The 16,349-nt window shown below is 36.9% G+C and overlaps 1 protein-coding gene across 1 annotated transcript in view; it reads right to left on the bottom strand.

Moving 5' to 3' along the window:
* LOC124287377 (TBC1 domain family member 1-like) overlaps positions 1 to 16,349 on the bottom strand; it is a 93,897-nt gene that overhangs the window by 47,843 nt on the left and 29,705 nt on the right. The window contains exon 2 of the mRNA XM_046723940.1: positions 3,506 to 4,231. Within this exon, the coding sequence (XP_046579896.1) occupies positions 3,506 to 4,231 (726 nt within the window). The remainder of the gene's footprint in view (positions 1 to 3,505; positions 4,232 to 16,349) is intronic.

Genomic DNA, 16,349 nt, shown 5'->3' with positions numbered 1-16,349 from the left:
TCATGTGAAAAATATCCTGTAATATACCAAAACAGTTAATTTCACACTAAATATTCATGGCTGCAACTTAAAAAGGAAGATACCATGTGTGTGTGTGTGTGTGTGAAACAAGTTCAGACTTCTAATCATTGCATTAAAATTCAGTCATTTAAAAAATGGAGCATTTTTAAAGCCTAATGACCAGTAGAACTGGCACAAAAATGTGTGAACAGTGCTATTTTTGGCTTGTTTATTAATTTTTATATATTACTTGATTATCATTAACCTCTGCACATAAAACTATGTCCAGCAGAACAAGAAATAAACTGAAATTGAAAACCATCATGTCTATGGATGTTTCATTGCGAGTTTCACATTTTTACTCACTGATTTCTTACGTGCCATTCGTTCACCTGAGCACAATGAGAATGGGACTTGCAACCAATCATAAGTGTTCCACATTATACATAGTGCACATTATACACAAGAAACTATGGTAAGTTGTTGCATATTTAGCAGCAGAATGTTTCTGTGTCCCATGATGAAATCTGGACCACGGACGGAGTCCAAAGTCAGACAAGACGAAAGAGGTTAACCCTGACAGAAGCTGATGAGGTAAGGTCGGCACCTGTTTGACGAGTCTACGCCCTGCTACATGTACAACTAAATACTACTGCTAATATATTTACTAATATATTTAATCTGGACTGTCAAATATTCCCAATCATCTGAAGTTACTGTTAACTTTGTAAAACCATGTCATGGAAGAATTCAGGTCATGAAGTTGAGAACTTAAGTGAAAACCTCGACAGAACTGGAACTCCAAAATGCATTCACAGCAGTTGACCCCATTGCACATCCAACTATGGGAGCTACAGATTACCCTGCGCTTTCGGGAAGGGTGTTATTGCAAAGGATGACTTTGGCTGGAGAAGTGAGTTTGTATCATTCTATTTGGGAGAAAAAGACTTGTCCTTACAGATTTTAAGTGAGACTAACAGACTGACAGACTGCAAGGCCACTTCTCTTCCCTCTGACATATCAACATGGTCTTAGATGTTGAGTGAGTGAGTAAGCCTCTTTAAGCAATATTCCAGCTATATCGTGGTGGGGGACACCAGAAATCTGCTTCACATATTGTACCCATGTGGCATGGGCGGATCTAGGAATGTTGAGAGGGGTGGTGTGTGTGTGTTTCAAGGGGTTCGACCCCCTCTGAACATCCCCATTGGCTCCTCCAACGCAATAAAAATCTTCAATGTGGCCTTAAGTCATTTTCAAAAGGGGGTGGGGGCTGGGGTTCAAACCCCCCTCTGGATCCGCCAATGTGTGGTATATTGAAACCGGGTCTGGACCAGACAATCCAGTGATCAACTAATTCAATCGACTTGAGTATACTTTCTGAATTCCTCAAAGTTTCTGACTAATAGGGCTGAACAAGACAAAACTGTTTAGTTTGTTCATAGAAATTGTGGGCAATAAAAACTGAACTGAGAAATGATTAAGAATTGATGCTACTTGTCTATGAGTTCAATCATCATTCGACATTAACTTGTCCTCAGCACAATTTTGTAATTTCTGGCCAGCAGACAAGCATGAATTTTGAAGGCTGCCTCAACAAAACCCAAGTCAGAGGCCATATACCAAGCAAAAGACCTGTATATGGTCCACCCAGATCATGTAACATTTAGTATTAATCAGCTGATAAAATTGCAAATATTAATAGTTCTACAACCCTAACCCACATAATGGCTATGACAAGCATTATTGTTGTAAACTGACACGATAACCCTTATCCCCAAAAGCTAAGGTCATGATATTTCTGAAGGTGAAATAACTGTTGTAAATTGTGAACGTGCAGCCATCTTGTAACAGCCACAATATAATGTCAGCTACAATATATACTGTCAGCCAGCCAGTTTTCCAGCTGAGAATTTATGACATGTAATAACTTTCATAACTTGGATATCAATCAATGTCGAGAAAGATTTAAGGTATTTGCTAAACAGTCGAAAAATCAATATCCATAGTTTCAGCTTTACATATACATGCGACTTTCTAAAAAGCTTTATGGCCTTTTCGCAAGGAAACAAAGCTTAAGATTTTCGGAGTAGTGGCTAGCTGGCTAAGTACAGCTCTAAGAGGCTGATAAAATGGAAACTGACAGTGTTAATATTTGCCTTTTGTGAATGACTAGATTATTACAATGTTTTTTACATTAATACAGAAGGGCATGGATTAATGTTATTATTAAAATACACCCATCAGATATACAGAAGGCATCATACAAAAGGCAAACTTTCTGGTTAAACAGGTCGCATGCTTGTCTGTCATACAGACCCTGATCCAAGAAAGCCCAGGGCTCCAGATAAATTTTCAACATGAGGAGTACATACTCCTTATTTTTTTCAATACAGGAGTACGGAAAAAAGTTAGAGTACATTTAGAGTACTAAACTTAAGCGTACATTTAGAGTACTGAATGGAATTTAATGGAGTATCAGTAATCTTGTGTTTCGTTTCATATATGCACCACAACATTGCTAGTCTTGTGTAAACAGGTCAATAAACAATAAAACAATACTTTTTCAGATAAATACGTCTGTAAATGATTCCAAGACCGTACACCATTGTCCTGGTGCGTATCTGCTACGTTTTCTAAATTATTTCCTTCTGTATCGTGTATATTTTTTATCCATACATACGCCGATACGGCCCTTATCTGGAGCCCTGAAAGCCCATGCAAGTCTAGAATATGTGGCAAGTCTACATTTCCATTCTTAAAATGAAGAGAATATCTGGGCTCCTTTTCATTACATTACATTTTTTTTATTATGAACTGTTTCATCTGTAAATTATGTTCAATTCAGAGACTAGTTGTTAATCTAGGCACAGGTATATATTAGTCTGTGCTGATTACATTCCAGGAAAAGAAGGACATGGAGGAATGCCCTTATTAAAACACTCCCATCAGATATACAGAAGGCCGTGGTTTCTAGTTAAACAGGGTGCAGGTATATATTTGTCTGTACTGATTGTATTCACCTTTTCTCTGAAATAGATATTTTCTTTTAAGTCCATTTTGGATGTTCTTATGGGCTGGTAAATCTGGCATACATATAGTGATTCTGTTCACAAAGGTAACTATCAGTGAGTGAGTGAGTTAATATTTAACGACACATCGGCAATATTGCAGCCATTTGTGATGAGAACAATTTATATCAAAATTCAAATCAATAAATGTAGAACGTAAAACCTGCCATCGAAGGACAATAAAAACACTAGATTATCACAGCTCTTAATTTAAAACTAGTATGCTATCATAAAAATATATCACTATAAACAACAGTACAATGTAAAAACGGGCTATACATCACCAGCAACTGAAGGCTGATCACCATGCCATGAAGGTAACTCTCCAGTATTATGACATGGATCATATTAATATCACAAGAATCAGGTAATTGTGACCTACATTTCCCCAGAATCGCCAAGACTACAAGGAAATGAAAGAGTACTTGACCTACCTGAGACACAAACGAAATGTCCTTAAACTTCCTCTCAAGAACGGGCTGCTTCTTGTCTGGGCTGATGAGCGTGAGATCCTTCCTGCCGATCTGCAGCAGCATAACCCTACTTGCTTCGTGTCTTGGAGCTTCTTTCTTTAAGACATTTGACGAACGAGAAACAAACACTTCCTGCTCTTCCTCGCCATTCAAGTGCTCTTTACTCCCGTCACTATCGACACTCTGACCGACCTTAAGTTCGTGACCTTGACATGAATTTAACACCCCATTGGAACTACCATGAACATTCTCCGAAGAACTTCCATAGGTATCTCCACTCGCAAGTTCATCTGTGCTACTCTCTGCGCTGTCATATTGGAGTTGAAGTCGTTCATGTTGCCGACTTAAGTTATTTTCCGTAACACTAACCACATCATCAAGAGACGCAGGTAAACTCCTAACACTGGTTCCGCTAGCATGTCGTTGTCTTTGTTCTTGTTCTTGAGCACGGAGCCTCTGTTCTTCTCCTCTAGCATCGAACCTTTCCACAAGTTCATCGATGAATGACGTCGGGACTTTTCTTGTTGCCACCTGAGTTCGGCCAATAAACATGACCTCAAAGAATGTTTTTGATTGGTCAAATGTTCCTTCTCCCATATTGGTGGGTAAGTTAACAACCTTTTCGTGAGTTGCTTCTTTGGTCAAGTCTTTTGTAGCTTCGCGTATGGAGTTAAATATTTCTGGGACCTGAAATCATAAAGAATAGTGAGTGAGTGAGTGAGTGAGTGAGTATTGCTTAACGCGGCATAAGTGATGTTGCAGCTATTAGCGGCGAGCATAAAGAATAGTAAAAGTTTGTTTAGTACACCATAAACAGGGAAAGCTTATATTTATGATCCACTTGAAAAATTCCCATTTACCTGAATGAGTGAGTGAGTGAGTGTAAATGTGAGTGGTGGTGGTGGTGGTGGAATTGGGTTTAACGTCGTGCTTGAGAATATTTCGCTCATATGACGACGTGCATGCGTGTGTATGTGTATGTGCGGCTGCTTCTACTAGCCCAGACTGAAGCTGGTTTTATAGTGCTAGCCCACTGAGATACCATGCCGCAGTGAAGCATGAATACCCCACTCAGGCACATTATACTGACTCCGAGCCGACCAGGCAGGGACCAACAAGTACCATATTTTAATGTCTTTTGGTATGACGCGGTCGTAAATGTGAGTGAGAGTGAGTGAGTGGAGTGAGTGTCTTTGATCTTAAAATACTTTCATCAATACTTCTACGACATCACAACAGGATATACTATGTTAAGGCACATACATTATACAAATATAGACTTTTAACATGATTGAAAAGAACTTAACCACACAGCTACCTAACAACCCTTGCCCTTCAACATATAAAGAGAAAATCCTATAACACATAAAACACCCACTCAGTACCTTTAAGCCTGAGTTATCCAGTGTTTGAACTTCACACCATTGCTACACAACATAATACAACGCTATTTGCACATACACGCACACTTTATACATGATTTCATAAAATCATGTCAGTGACAATAAACACTATAATGCCTCATTAAGCACTTGGATCAACACCAGTTTTGGGCTTTCTGGGAGTAGAAGATCTAACAGGTCAACATCATCCATCACATGATCTGTCACTGCACATGATAAAGACAAAACACTACCATGCACAATGTAACACAATACGTCATGCAATTGTTATTGATATCAACAGTTTTATTTTGTATTCCATTCCAGAGTTTGTATAGTTCAAGTCTCTTCGACCTTTGCGCAGTTCAATATATGCATTGTTTCATAATCTTTCTACTTTGACCGTTTGTCATTAAGACAAGAATAAAGTTAATAGCCAGCTTTCAACAGGTCAAAAGGTATATTTATCACACTTAGTTGACACGCTGTGCGTTACTTATCCCAAGGCTATACACAGCAAGGTCAAGTGAAACGGTGTGGTTTATACCACAGGTTATACCACAGGGAGATATAAATCATTTATATACTGTGTAGCATCACATGTCCAGAACATGCTGTTGTTGAGTGATTTCTTTCAGTGTAAATAATTTGGTCATTACTGTAATAAATGAAAATAAAATAGAACATGAAAATGGTCACTAGATTTTATCCATTATGTAACAAACTTGATAGTGCAGCTAATTTATATGGTAATAATAATGCTGCATAAAGATGAAAATAGAATATAAATGATATCTTTATCTACTGTAAAGAAATATTTACATAACTCAAAAAGTAAGATCACATTTAAAGCAAAATGTCAACACATTCAGTGCTTAATCAGCAATTTTGCATACAGCCAATCATAATGAAGCCTCACCCACCTAAAACAAACAATGTATTCCACTAATAAATAATTACATAATACCACGCTGCATTATTTCCCTCACACAACTCAAACAGGTTTCAAGTGTTCAGTTCCTGTTTCCATCATCTGCTTATATAACATACTGGACAAAATAAGTTAGGGATATTGGTATTTTTATGATTGATATTTTATCAGTGTGTCAATTAATAAATAGATCATTATTCATTATTTCAAAATTTTCATATATCCCTAACTATTTTTGTCCAGTATATTTCAGTTTATATTTTTTCGATGGTAAAATTTAACAATGTAATAACCCAAGATACTGACATTCTGAAAGATACTGGTGAACTATAGTACACATATTTAGTTCCAGTCAATAACATGTAGCATATCCCTGACAACAGCCCATTACTTCCTTCCCTGACACTTTCGTTCGGTAGATATAAGCCCATATTCCTGTGTATGCATGATGAGTGTCATAAAGTTAAAGGTTTATTCCCTGTGACCACTATAATGACTGTCAGGTGATATCTATTTATATACAACAGTACATGAACATGGAGAACAGGCTGATGATGGTGGGATGATAGTCTCCTACAACTGCCTGATTAGATATAGGCGTATTGATGCTGTCACTCATGGCAGTCAACCAAAGGCTGATCCTTGTTGCAGGTCATATGTGCCTGACAACTGATCTGAAAACAAGCCAAGCCCTGAGAGGAATTAACACCTGTCTTGAATACATCTCAAGTCAACTGCACCACAAGGAAACAATGAAATAAGACCTAGCAGTAGGATATAAATCAAACAAATTTTTGTTCCATTTTGTTGGATTACTTGATAAAGTGAGTGAGTGAGTTCAGCTTTATCCCGCTTTTAGCAATATTCCAGCAATATCACGTCAGGGGAAATCAGAAATGGGCTTCACACATTGTACCCACAGAGGGAATCGAACCCGGATCTTCGGGGTGATGAGCAAACGCTTTAACCACAAGGCTACCCTACAACCTCAACTTGATAAAGGTTATTTGAAAGTGTATTTATTATTAAAAATGTTAAAACAACTAAATCATACTACTGATGGCCCTGTAGCTCAACAATACTTCATATTAATCTACATGACAAGAAGGTAGTGGACAATATAAGCAGTTTACTATACACTATCAAAACCAAGAATAACTTTAACATAGGGCAGACTGCCTGAGGTCTTCTGTCTTAAGCGACAAATATTCTCCTTGATCGTGGAAATGATTGAAGCAGGTGAGCTTATAATCATATAATTTCATACAACTTGGAAGAAGCCTCAAGCATTTTGTGAAATGCTCTGGTCAGAAAGTAGATCATTAAGCTAAATTGATAGGAAATGCTGTCCAGTAACCAAATAATAAATCTGAATTTTATGTTTTTAAGGTTTATGCTTAGTCTTCTAAAAGGATTACACTTGAGAGAAGTGTTATGCTAGGAGCAGGTCAGTCAACATGACTGTTTTCTATAAGCAACTCTCACACAGACAAGCAGTTTCTTATCCTTGGCTATAGTGCATTAACGTCATAGTGTATAGTGAGTCCGTATCACATGACAATACAAGATAAGTTAGTCATCTACGATTACAAACATAGTTGCTAAAACAGGTGATAAGTTACATCAAACTATAATTAGTTTTTCATGAATTCACATGAACAAAGTAATTTAAGCATATAAATATCTACACAGAAACATAAACATGTAAACAGCTGGGTTTCATTCTCAGTCATAACCATAGAAACGAATTATAGCACAACATGTTTCTAAATATGTTTCAAAATAATCAATCAAACAAAATAAATGAAACAAAATTTAAATACTATTTGCATTACACCTCAATATCTTATGTCCTTGAAAGTATAATTGACACAAATGCCTACTTCTTTTGGGGCTTTCTCCGATTTCTGAAACATAGGTGATGCGCTTCTTTTCAGCACATGAATCCGTAGATCTGACTCCATTGTACCTGCTTCAGGCATTGTAACACTGTTGTTTCAGAGGATATAGTCACTAATGGTCTCTCCACCTGCCAGTATCAACTACTGAGCAGTAAGTAATCAGCATATCCCCTCATTAGGCCTGAACACGCTATGCCCTGACAGGGTTTGTTAGCATTGTAATCAGAGTATCCTGTTTATATCACACAGTCGTATCCACCTCTTATCATGAACTCCGTATCACACAGAAGGTGTATATGACTGGTCTTGAGTGACATCATTCATATCCGGGACAGTTATATCAGTGTCATCGTGTTGCTTCCGCTTACAATACCGTCTATATTCTTAATTAGTATTGTCAGTCAAAACAAGCGGACATGGTATTAGCAGATGACATTTTAATAGAATAATAGACACAATAAATATTGTTATCTCTGAATATATAAATTTTGAATGTCTCTTACAAAAAATAAGTGCCATCAGACTATTCTAACCAGAATATATACTGAGGCTCAATCAATCAATGTTTATTCGTGAATTAGGCCATCCAGCCCATATTACAAAGATACATTTTGATATATTATATTCCTGAAAGAATAATGCATACTGTGATATACATAATATACACTTAAACGTATTTACAATTTGCTGATATAAACAATACATCATTAATACAATATACTGAGGCTCTTTAAAATGCATGTTAAAGTTTTTGTAATAATTGACAAAATGGTCACAAAATGTAAATGAAGTTTTTCTGGATATTCAGGCCTGAGATAATGAAAATAACATCATTGTTTTGGCTTAAATACAGTTTAATGTGTTTGGAGAAGGACTAAAGCACAAAACACCTAATTTCTGACTTTGAGTTATACATGATTATGAGTTTTTACGAGTGTTTCAGTATAGATAAGAAAACTTCATGTGATAGAGGCCATCTGGAAGCATGAAGCAATCCTATGGGCTTCTTTTATCATAATGCAATAATGCATATGTTTTCAATCTACTTTTCTTTGAAGATTGATGTTTATTTTGGTTGAAGAAGGAGTCTATATTTATAATCAAACATTGTAACTCATGTACTGTCATGCATGCATTGCGTCAATAACAAAGTCGTGATGAATGTCACAGGTTCTATTTCATAAGTTAGGAGGGAAAATAGGAAATAAGATGTCAAGTTTTCCCCCAGAAGCATCTAATTACCCGATTAGTTGTGTGGACAGTTTCGGTGAGATAGAATGTAACAGCACACCTACAATAGCTTAGCCATTCAGAGACAAAATAAGAAGACTTATCAGTCTGTAAAGCCATACATTACACACAATTCTTGAGATTCTCATTGCTGAAAGGTCAGCTGAAGCCATATGATGTAAAAATAATACGATATGACACCATCCATCACAAGCTGATTACAAGTCATCAGCGAAGTTCCTCAGTCTCTTCAGTTTCTGTCACATGTAATATATAACATGACCCATTAGAAACTCAGAATTTCAGTTAATCTTCCCTTATGAGCCAAGATGTAAGGCTTGGAACTTACATAACCTTTTGACAAAACATTTTTCTTGAGTGGCACAGAGAATGTGGAAGGTGGAGTAGCTCAGAGGTTGAAGCGTTCAAGAGTTCGCTCGTCACGCCGAAGACCTGGGTTCGATTCCCCACATGGGTACAATATGTGAAGCCCATTTTCTGGTGTCCCCCACCATGATATTGCTGGAATATTGCTAAAAGTGGCGTAAAACCCAACTCACTCACTCACTCATAAAGATGTTTATCCAGCGGGATGACATGTTTTTCCTCATATATTCTGTTAAAATATCAGTCAGTAGTGTGCAGAATAAACTCATAATTACCATTAATATGCTCCTCTTGAATGGCTGCTCACAGTCAACAAATTCTTGCGATAAAACAAAATTCATTCACTTGTTTGAGGGGCATATAGAAGTTGGTGTGATGAACATTTGCTTGATAACGGTGTTAGTAGCTACACCGAAACGTTGCTCATATTATATTAAAGAAGTTGTATATCCATAGAACTCTCCTCGTTCAAAATTCATTCACTTGGGACAGACAATCCACTATTCCCTGTAGATTGTTGGTCAATTGAGTGAGTGAGTTTGTTAGTTTCCAGCAATATTCCAGCAATATCAAGGCAAGGACACCAGAAATGGGCTTCACACATTGTACTTATGTGGGGAATCGAACCTAGGTCTTAGACGTGATGAGAGAACACTTTAACCACTAGGCTACCCTACCAGCCCTATTGGTCAAGAGTGTATGATCATCATCACTACTATCAATTTTAAGTAGGTAATAAATTGACATAATGAACTACATCAGTTATGAATATATCTTGACTGTTCAATAACTCACAGGAGGTTTAACTGACTATATACTGTATCAGTGAGCTGAGATGTTATCAGATGTATGTCGTTGCCTATACTCCAATCGCACAGAGATAGACACGACACAAAAGACGTACGTCAAACGTGGGATGGACATATTTATAACAGTCATCCATTTATCAAAACAGTCATCTTTAATCTTGAAAAAAATCGTCTTCCTGAAGTGACACAAGCAAGTGAGTAGAACCTTCATGTTTCAACAATGTATCAACATGTGATTATTATCATTGCACTGACCTCTCTCTCTCTGTGTGTGTGTGTGTGTGTGTGTGTGTGTGTGTGTGTGACTGTATTTTTTCAGAATGCAAAGATCCAGCACTCTGTATTGTGGAATGATTGTATCACTATACAGTCAGTTTTAATAATTTTCTTTCATTTTCACATCTCAATACTGAAAATTATTTTCTCCAATTCTGTCTTTTCATGCTGTCATATAAATTTTCCACTTGGTTTGGTGTGACTTCAGAATCACAGTTCTGCACTTAAATGTTATGACATTTGTCACCGAACTCTTGCAAACCGTTCTGTATTAATAACAGTTGATTCAGAAGTTGTAATTGTTTGGTTTTGCATAAACAGTCATTATTCCTCACAACCTCACAGTCATTTTCTGATTTTAGCCATCAAGATTAAATGCAATTTATTGAGTAATATCCATTCACTGCTGTTATTTTCATCATATGGCGTTCTTTACTTCTTACCTTAGTTATTGGATCTCAGTCCTCAGTCTGCTTACACTGAGTGAGTGAGTGAGTGAGTGAGGAAGGATTATTCTGCTGTCGTAAAATCACACTAGCTGTTACAAACACAGCTCTAATGACTTTCCTCTGGTTATGACAAACCAGTGGATGATGCTATGAGCACTGATTCAGTTTGTCCAGGTAAAATAACACACAATCAGACAGGTAACCCTTCATGGCATTACCTTCATGTAACAGTGAGTGAGTAAGTTAAAATTTTACATCGCATCTCCAATATTACAGCCATATAGTGTTGAAAACAAGGTAATCATTGTAAAATATCTGTGGACAAAGGACAGTAAAACCAACTAGACTATCACAGATATATATATATTTAAAACTAGTAATTAAATCTAAAATACTTTAACTATAGAGGACGATACAATATAGAAACAGGCTGTTGATCGCCAACAACTGTAGGTAGATTACCATACTAGGGTCCATGGGAGCTTACAGTGCCTTTGCTACCTGCATGGACCCTAGTTGGATTTACACCATCCCTATAGCCACTGGCAATTATAGGAAAAGTTTAGCCAAATTTTAAAAGAACAAAATTACTATGTTTAAAAATCTGGTAAGCTTAAATTTAACTTTAAAAGTTTTGGGACTTACGTGAGGTGAAAGGTGAAATTGGGTTTAACATCGCTGGAGAATATTTCGCTCATATGACGGCGTGCATGCCTGTGTATGTGTAGATGTGGCTGCTTGTACTAGCCCAGACTTAAGCTGGTTTTATAGTGCTAGCCCACTGAGATACCATGCCGCAGTTAAGCATGAATACCCCACTCAGACACATTATACTGACTCCGAGTCGACCAGTCCTTGTTGTACCCATTAATGCTGAGTGCCAGGCAGGGACCAACAAGTACCATATTTTAACGTCTTTTGGTATGACGCGGTTGGGGATCGAACCTGCGACCTTCCGCTCTCCGGGCGGACGCTCTAACCACTACACCACGGAGGCGGTCTAAACTGTCTTTGGGGACATACGTACCCTCTCGGGAGGACAATAATTTTACAACACTTTAATCCCCTTTGAGGGTACAGCCACTAACAATCGCAGTTGTTAATTTATACTACCATGTTTAAAATACCATTTATCTATTTACAAAACATATGATTCAAAATTTATCTAATAATTCTATTTCCTTTCAAAATTCAATTATTAAATGATGACATTATATAAAAGATCCTTCAATGTTTAGACGTTGAAATATTTATCCCTTGTGATGCCTTCATGTAACAAAGTCTGGGGGAATGGGAGACATAAACAATCTTCAAAAAGTGTTATTTGAAAAGGGGGTGGGGCAAGGGGGTTAGAGCAGGGATTGTGAGGAAGAAGAGGGATTCTGGGGTCGTTGAAGTAATAGTCCTAATTCAGTAAAAGTCCCTGAATCATACAAGAAAGTTTAGGATTATTTGACTTTCATTCTATCGTCCGAAAGTGCTTTAACGCTATAATAGTTCAGGGCTTAAAAGTGTGTTTTATTACACTATACATGGTGGTAGGGCTTAACTGTATTTCTTTCTAAGATGCTGAATTTAATACTTTCTAAGGATAATTACGATTAATTTAAGGCAGAAAACAAACGACGGTGTCGGTGACCTAAATTAAGAATCCTCGCACAGGGCTAACTGGCGCTGTTCTATTGATGTGTCTGCCCCCTCACGCTAAGACTAACGCTACCAGATAAAACAAATGATAACAGTTTGATGACGGGTTTACGCTCGATTAAATATCTTCTCTGAATTATTTTAATTACATCTGTTATTAACATAAACCATATGGGGCAATATGAACGCTTGCATTTCTACTACCAACGAAGTTTAGATCAGTACATCCAGAGGAAGTTGAGTAGTCAAGCGACATTCCACGATTGCATTGTGGGAATAAACATTGCTAACGCTACCGTGTCGCTGAAAACTTGTGAGTCGAAGTACTGATAACTAGTGTTGGGAATTGGTGTAAATTTCATAATTGATGATTGGTTCATTACAACCGATCAATCATCGAAAATAATTGGTTAGCGTCATTTATCAAATTTCCCTGGTTATGTTTGTTAATGCACAAAAAATAAGAAAAAACATGTAGTTCTCTCGTTTTTTTCCTGCAAATTGCACAAAATGCATTTGCAAATTTCACATCTTTAAAGGATGACTAGTGTGTTAGGAACATACATTTCCTGGAGTTGTTACGATAAACTTAATCATGACTTGGAACGAGCTTGTAGAGCTTATGCAATGTCGAGACAAAATCAACCTTTTGAAAAATATTGTTATTGCAAACAAGTGGTCCAAAATTGTTTGTGTTCGATTATGAGAAAACATGATCGATTGCTTGGTCGTTTTGTCATTGCGACCAATCTTCGATTATTTCAATTAATCGGACCACCACTACTGACAACTTCTTTCTGAGTAGACTTTGTATGTGAACATGAACATGGCCAATGTCAAGATCCAAAATTTCATTTGTACCATTTAAAATGTACAACACGTTTTCAATATCTTTAAACAAAGGAGCTCTAATACAAAAATCTAAGCCTAATTAACCGATGTACAAAGACTAATATGTCCATTAAAATGATAAATATTACAGATGGAAAGATGCATATTTACAATACCTTCAGTGGCAAATTTCCAACAACAATGGTGTACAGTTGTGCAGAGTAAACAAGCCTCTTTGATGAGCTCAGTCCAAGTTGGTTACAGTTGAATAACACACTGCAGATGTATCCTCATTAGGTCAGGGGTCACAGATGGTATGCACTATAAGCGGTATACAACAGGATTTCCCTGCTATTGGATACGAGATTTATGTTGGGTTGCATTGTACTGACATGAAGTAATCACCTCTTCAAATGTCATGAAAACAAAGACCTCGTCAAATGTCATGAAACAAAGACCTCTTCAAATGTCATGAAACAAAGACCTCTTCAAATGTCATGAAACAAAGACCTCATCAAATGTCATGAAACAAAAACCTTGTCATGAAACAAAGACCTCATCAAATGTCATGAAACAAAAACCTCGTCAAATGTCATGAAACAAAGACCTCTTCAAATGTCATGGAAACAAAGACCTCATCAAATGTCATGAAACAAACACATCTTCAAATGTCATGAAACAAACACATCTTCAAATGTCATGAAACAAAAATCTCTTCAAATGTCATGAAACAAAGACCCCTTCAAATGTCATGAAACAAAGACCTCATCAAATGTCATGAAACAAACACATCTTCAAATGTCATGAAACAAAGACCTCATCAAATGTCATGAAACAAAAATCTCTTCAAATGTCATGAAACAAAGACCCCTTCAAATGTCATGAAACACAGACCTCATCAAATGTCATGAAACAAAGACCTCATCAAATGTCATGAAACAAACACATCTTCAAATGTCATGAAACAAAAACCTCGTCATGAAACAACATGATTCAAATGACATCAAGCAAACAATTGTTTCAGTGACTTCAATTATACACCATATGACAACCAAGTGTCTTTCTTTGATTTATAGTTTTACAATGATTAAAAAAAATGCTTTCATCAGTTTATCAGACAGCACCTTATCTACATTTACTAAATTGACTTTTGCAATAAGTGAGCAGCAATAAGCATTCTGAAATTCCATTTCTGCCAAGTGAGCCGGGCGATAATTTTCCATATGTTCCAAGTACAAACTACTGGAAACGATGCCAAATGACACTTATAGGCTATTTGAATCCAAACTTCTTGGCAAAGAGTGAGGTAAAATCACTGTATGGGCTGAAATCTGCCAACTCAGCACATTATACAGATGCAGTCTACCGCAGAGAAAGAATCTACTAAGATTGCAGAGAAATGATAATTTCCCTTAACGGGGGAACATTCTGGTGTGATTGACTGAGTTCAATACAGCCCTGTCAAACCCCGTGAGGAATGAGGGCAACAGAATCTAAAGAAAGTGGGATTATTGATAGTTTGATGTGCCCTTTTCACATATGAATCCTGCAGACACAGCGATCTTGAATTGGCCGGACACACTTGAACTAATCTAGTTCTTCCCTGCACATCTCTTACTCACTCAAGTGCAAACAGCTGATGTGACACGTTTCAAAGAACTGACATGTTTGATATAATTTAAAGGTTATGTCATTCGTTAGAGGAACCCAGCTGTGACTGAGTTGGGCTATACGCCGCTTTTAGCAATATTCCAGCAATATCACGGCAGGGGACACCAGAAATGGGCTTCACACATAATACTTATGTGGGAAATTGAACCTGGGTCTTAAGCGAGTCAAGCAAACGCTTCAACCACTAGGCTACCCCACCGTCCCTAACTCAGCTGTGATTAACACAAGGGGACATGCAGAAACTCTATACATGTACCTGTACTGAATAAAATGTTTCAATTAATATTTCAATTTCAATTAATGGAAATTACTCTACATTCAGTTTATTGCTGTAATCAATTTGAAAGCCTAATACATGATCCCATTTTGACAACATTGACCTTTACAAACACTCTTTAACATTTACATAAAATAGCTGGAAAAAAAGAAATATGAAAAACAAGACAAGTTTGTAAATTCAGGGTTGGGCAACAGCTTGGTGCTTGTTCTATATCTGTTCATATAAAGAATAGGTGCAATTAATATTTTTTTATTTAGAGTCTGCACAAAATATTTTTCAAAGCTATTTTGATGGGACTCGAAATAGGTGTTTTCGGGGTGTTGATTTCAATTTCACCACCCTCAATATTCACTGAAGGACAGTTCTCTCATTTCATTAAGAATGACATTTTTAAATAGAAACTAATCAACATCATCACGACTTCCAATGGCATATTATATTAACTAAAATCAATTCCTATCTTTGACAATAAAAATTGCTAAAGGCTTTTTCAATTAAATCTTCAGCATATCAATGTCAGTATCTTCCACACAGTAGAGTGATTTTTTGTCAAACTTCAAAGATTCCCAAAGCTCGGAATAAAATGAGCGAAGGAAATATGCCACTTATTACAAGTCAGAATCCAGATCAGCCTAAAGGGAAAACGATAAAAAGGACTTCCGATTTTCTTAGCATTTGCGAAATGATGATGATAAACTGCGACAGATGCATTGGACATTTGTGAGTCAAATGAGCTTTAGGATGAGAACATCAAGTCTTCGAAAGGTCACGCTGCAAGACCTGACCATACACAGAAGACTGACACCAATTTATTTTAGGAGGCAGTTTTTATAATTCTGAAAACTTGAAATCAGAGTCCTTGAAAGCCATTGTCGACCTTGTGTGATAGAACAAATATGGATGGTCTGATGTCCTTGCAAAAAATAGTTGTGTTTGGCAGACAAAGCTACATGAATATTTAATAACATAGGATAGAATGGCAGGGTACAAGTATCATTTGCAGTGACTGTT

This window comes from Haliotis rubra, unplaced genomic scaffold, assembly GCF_003918875.1.
Source record: "Haliotis rubra isolate DU_JTF1 unplaced genomic scaffold, ASM391887v1 Scf1, whole genome shotgun sequence".
NCBI lineage: Eukaryota > Metazoa > Mollusca > Gastropoda > Lepetellida > Haliotidae > Haliotis > Haliotis rubra.
The sequence above is the reverse complement of the archived record's forward strand: the minus strand, read 5'-3'. Positions and strand labels throughout refer to the sequence as shown.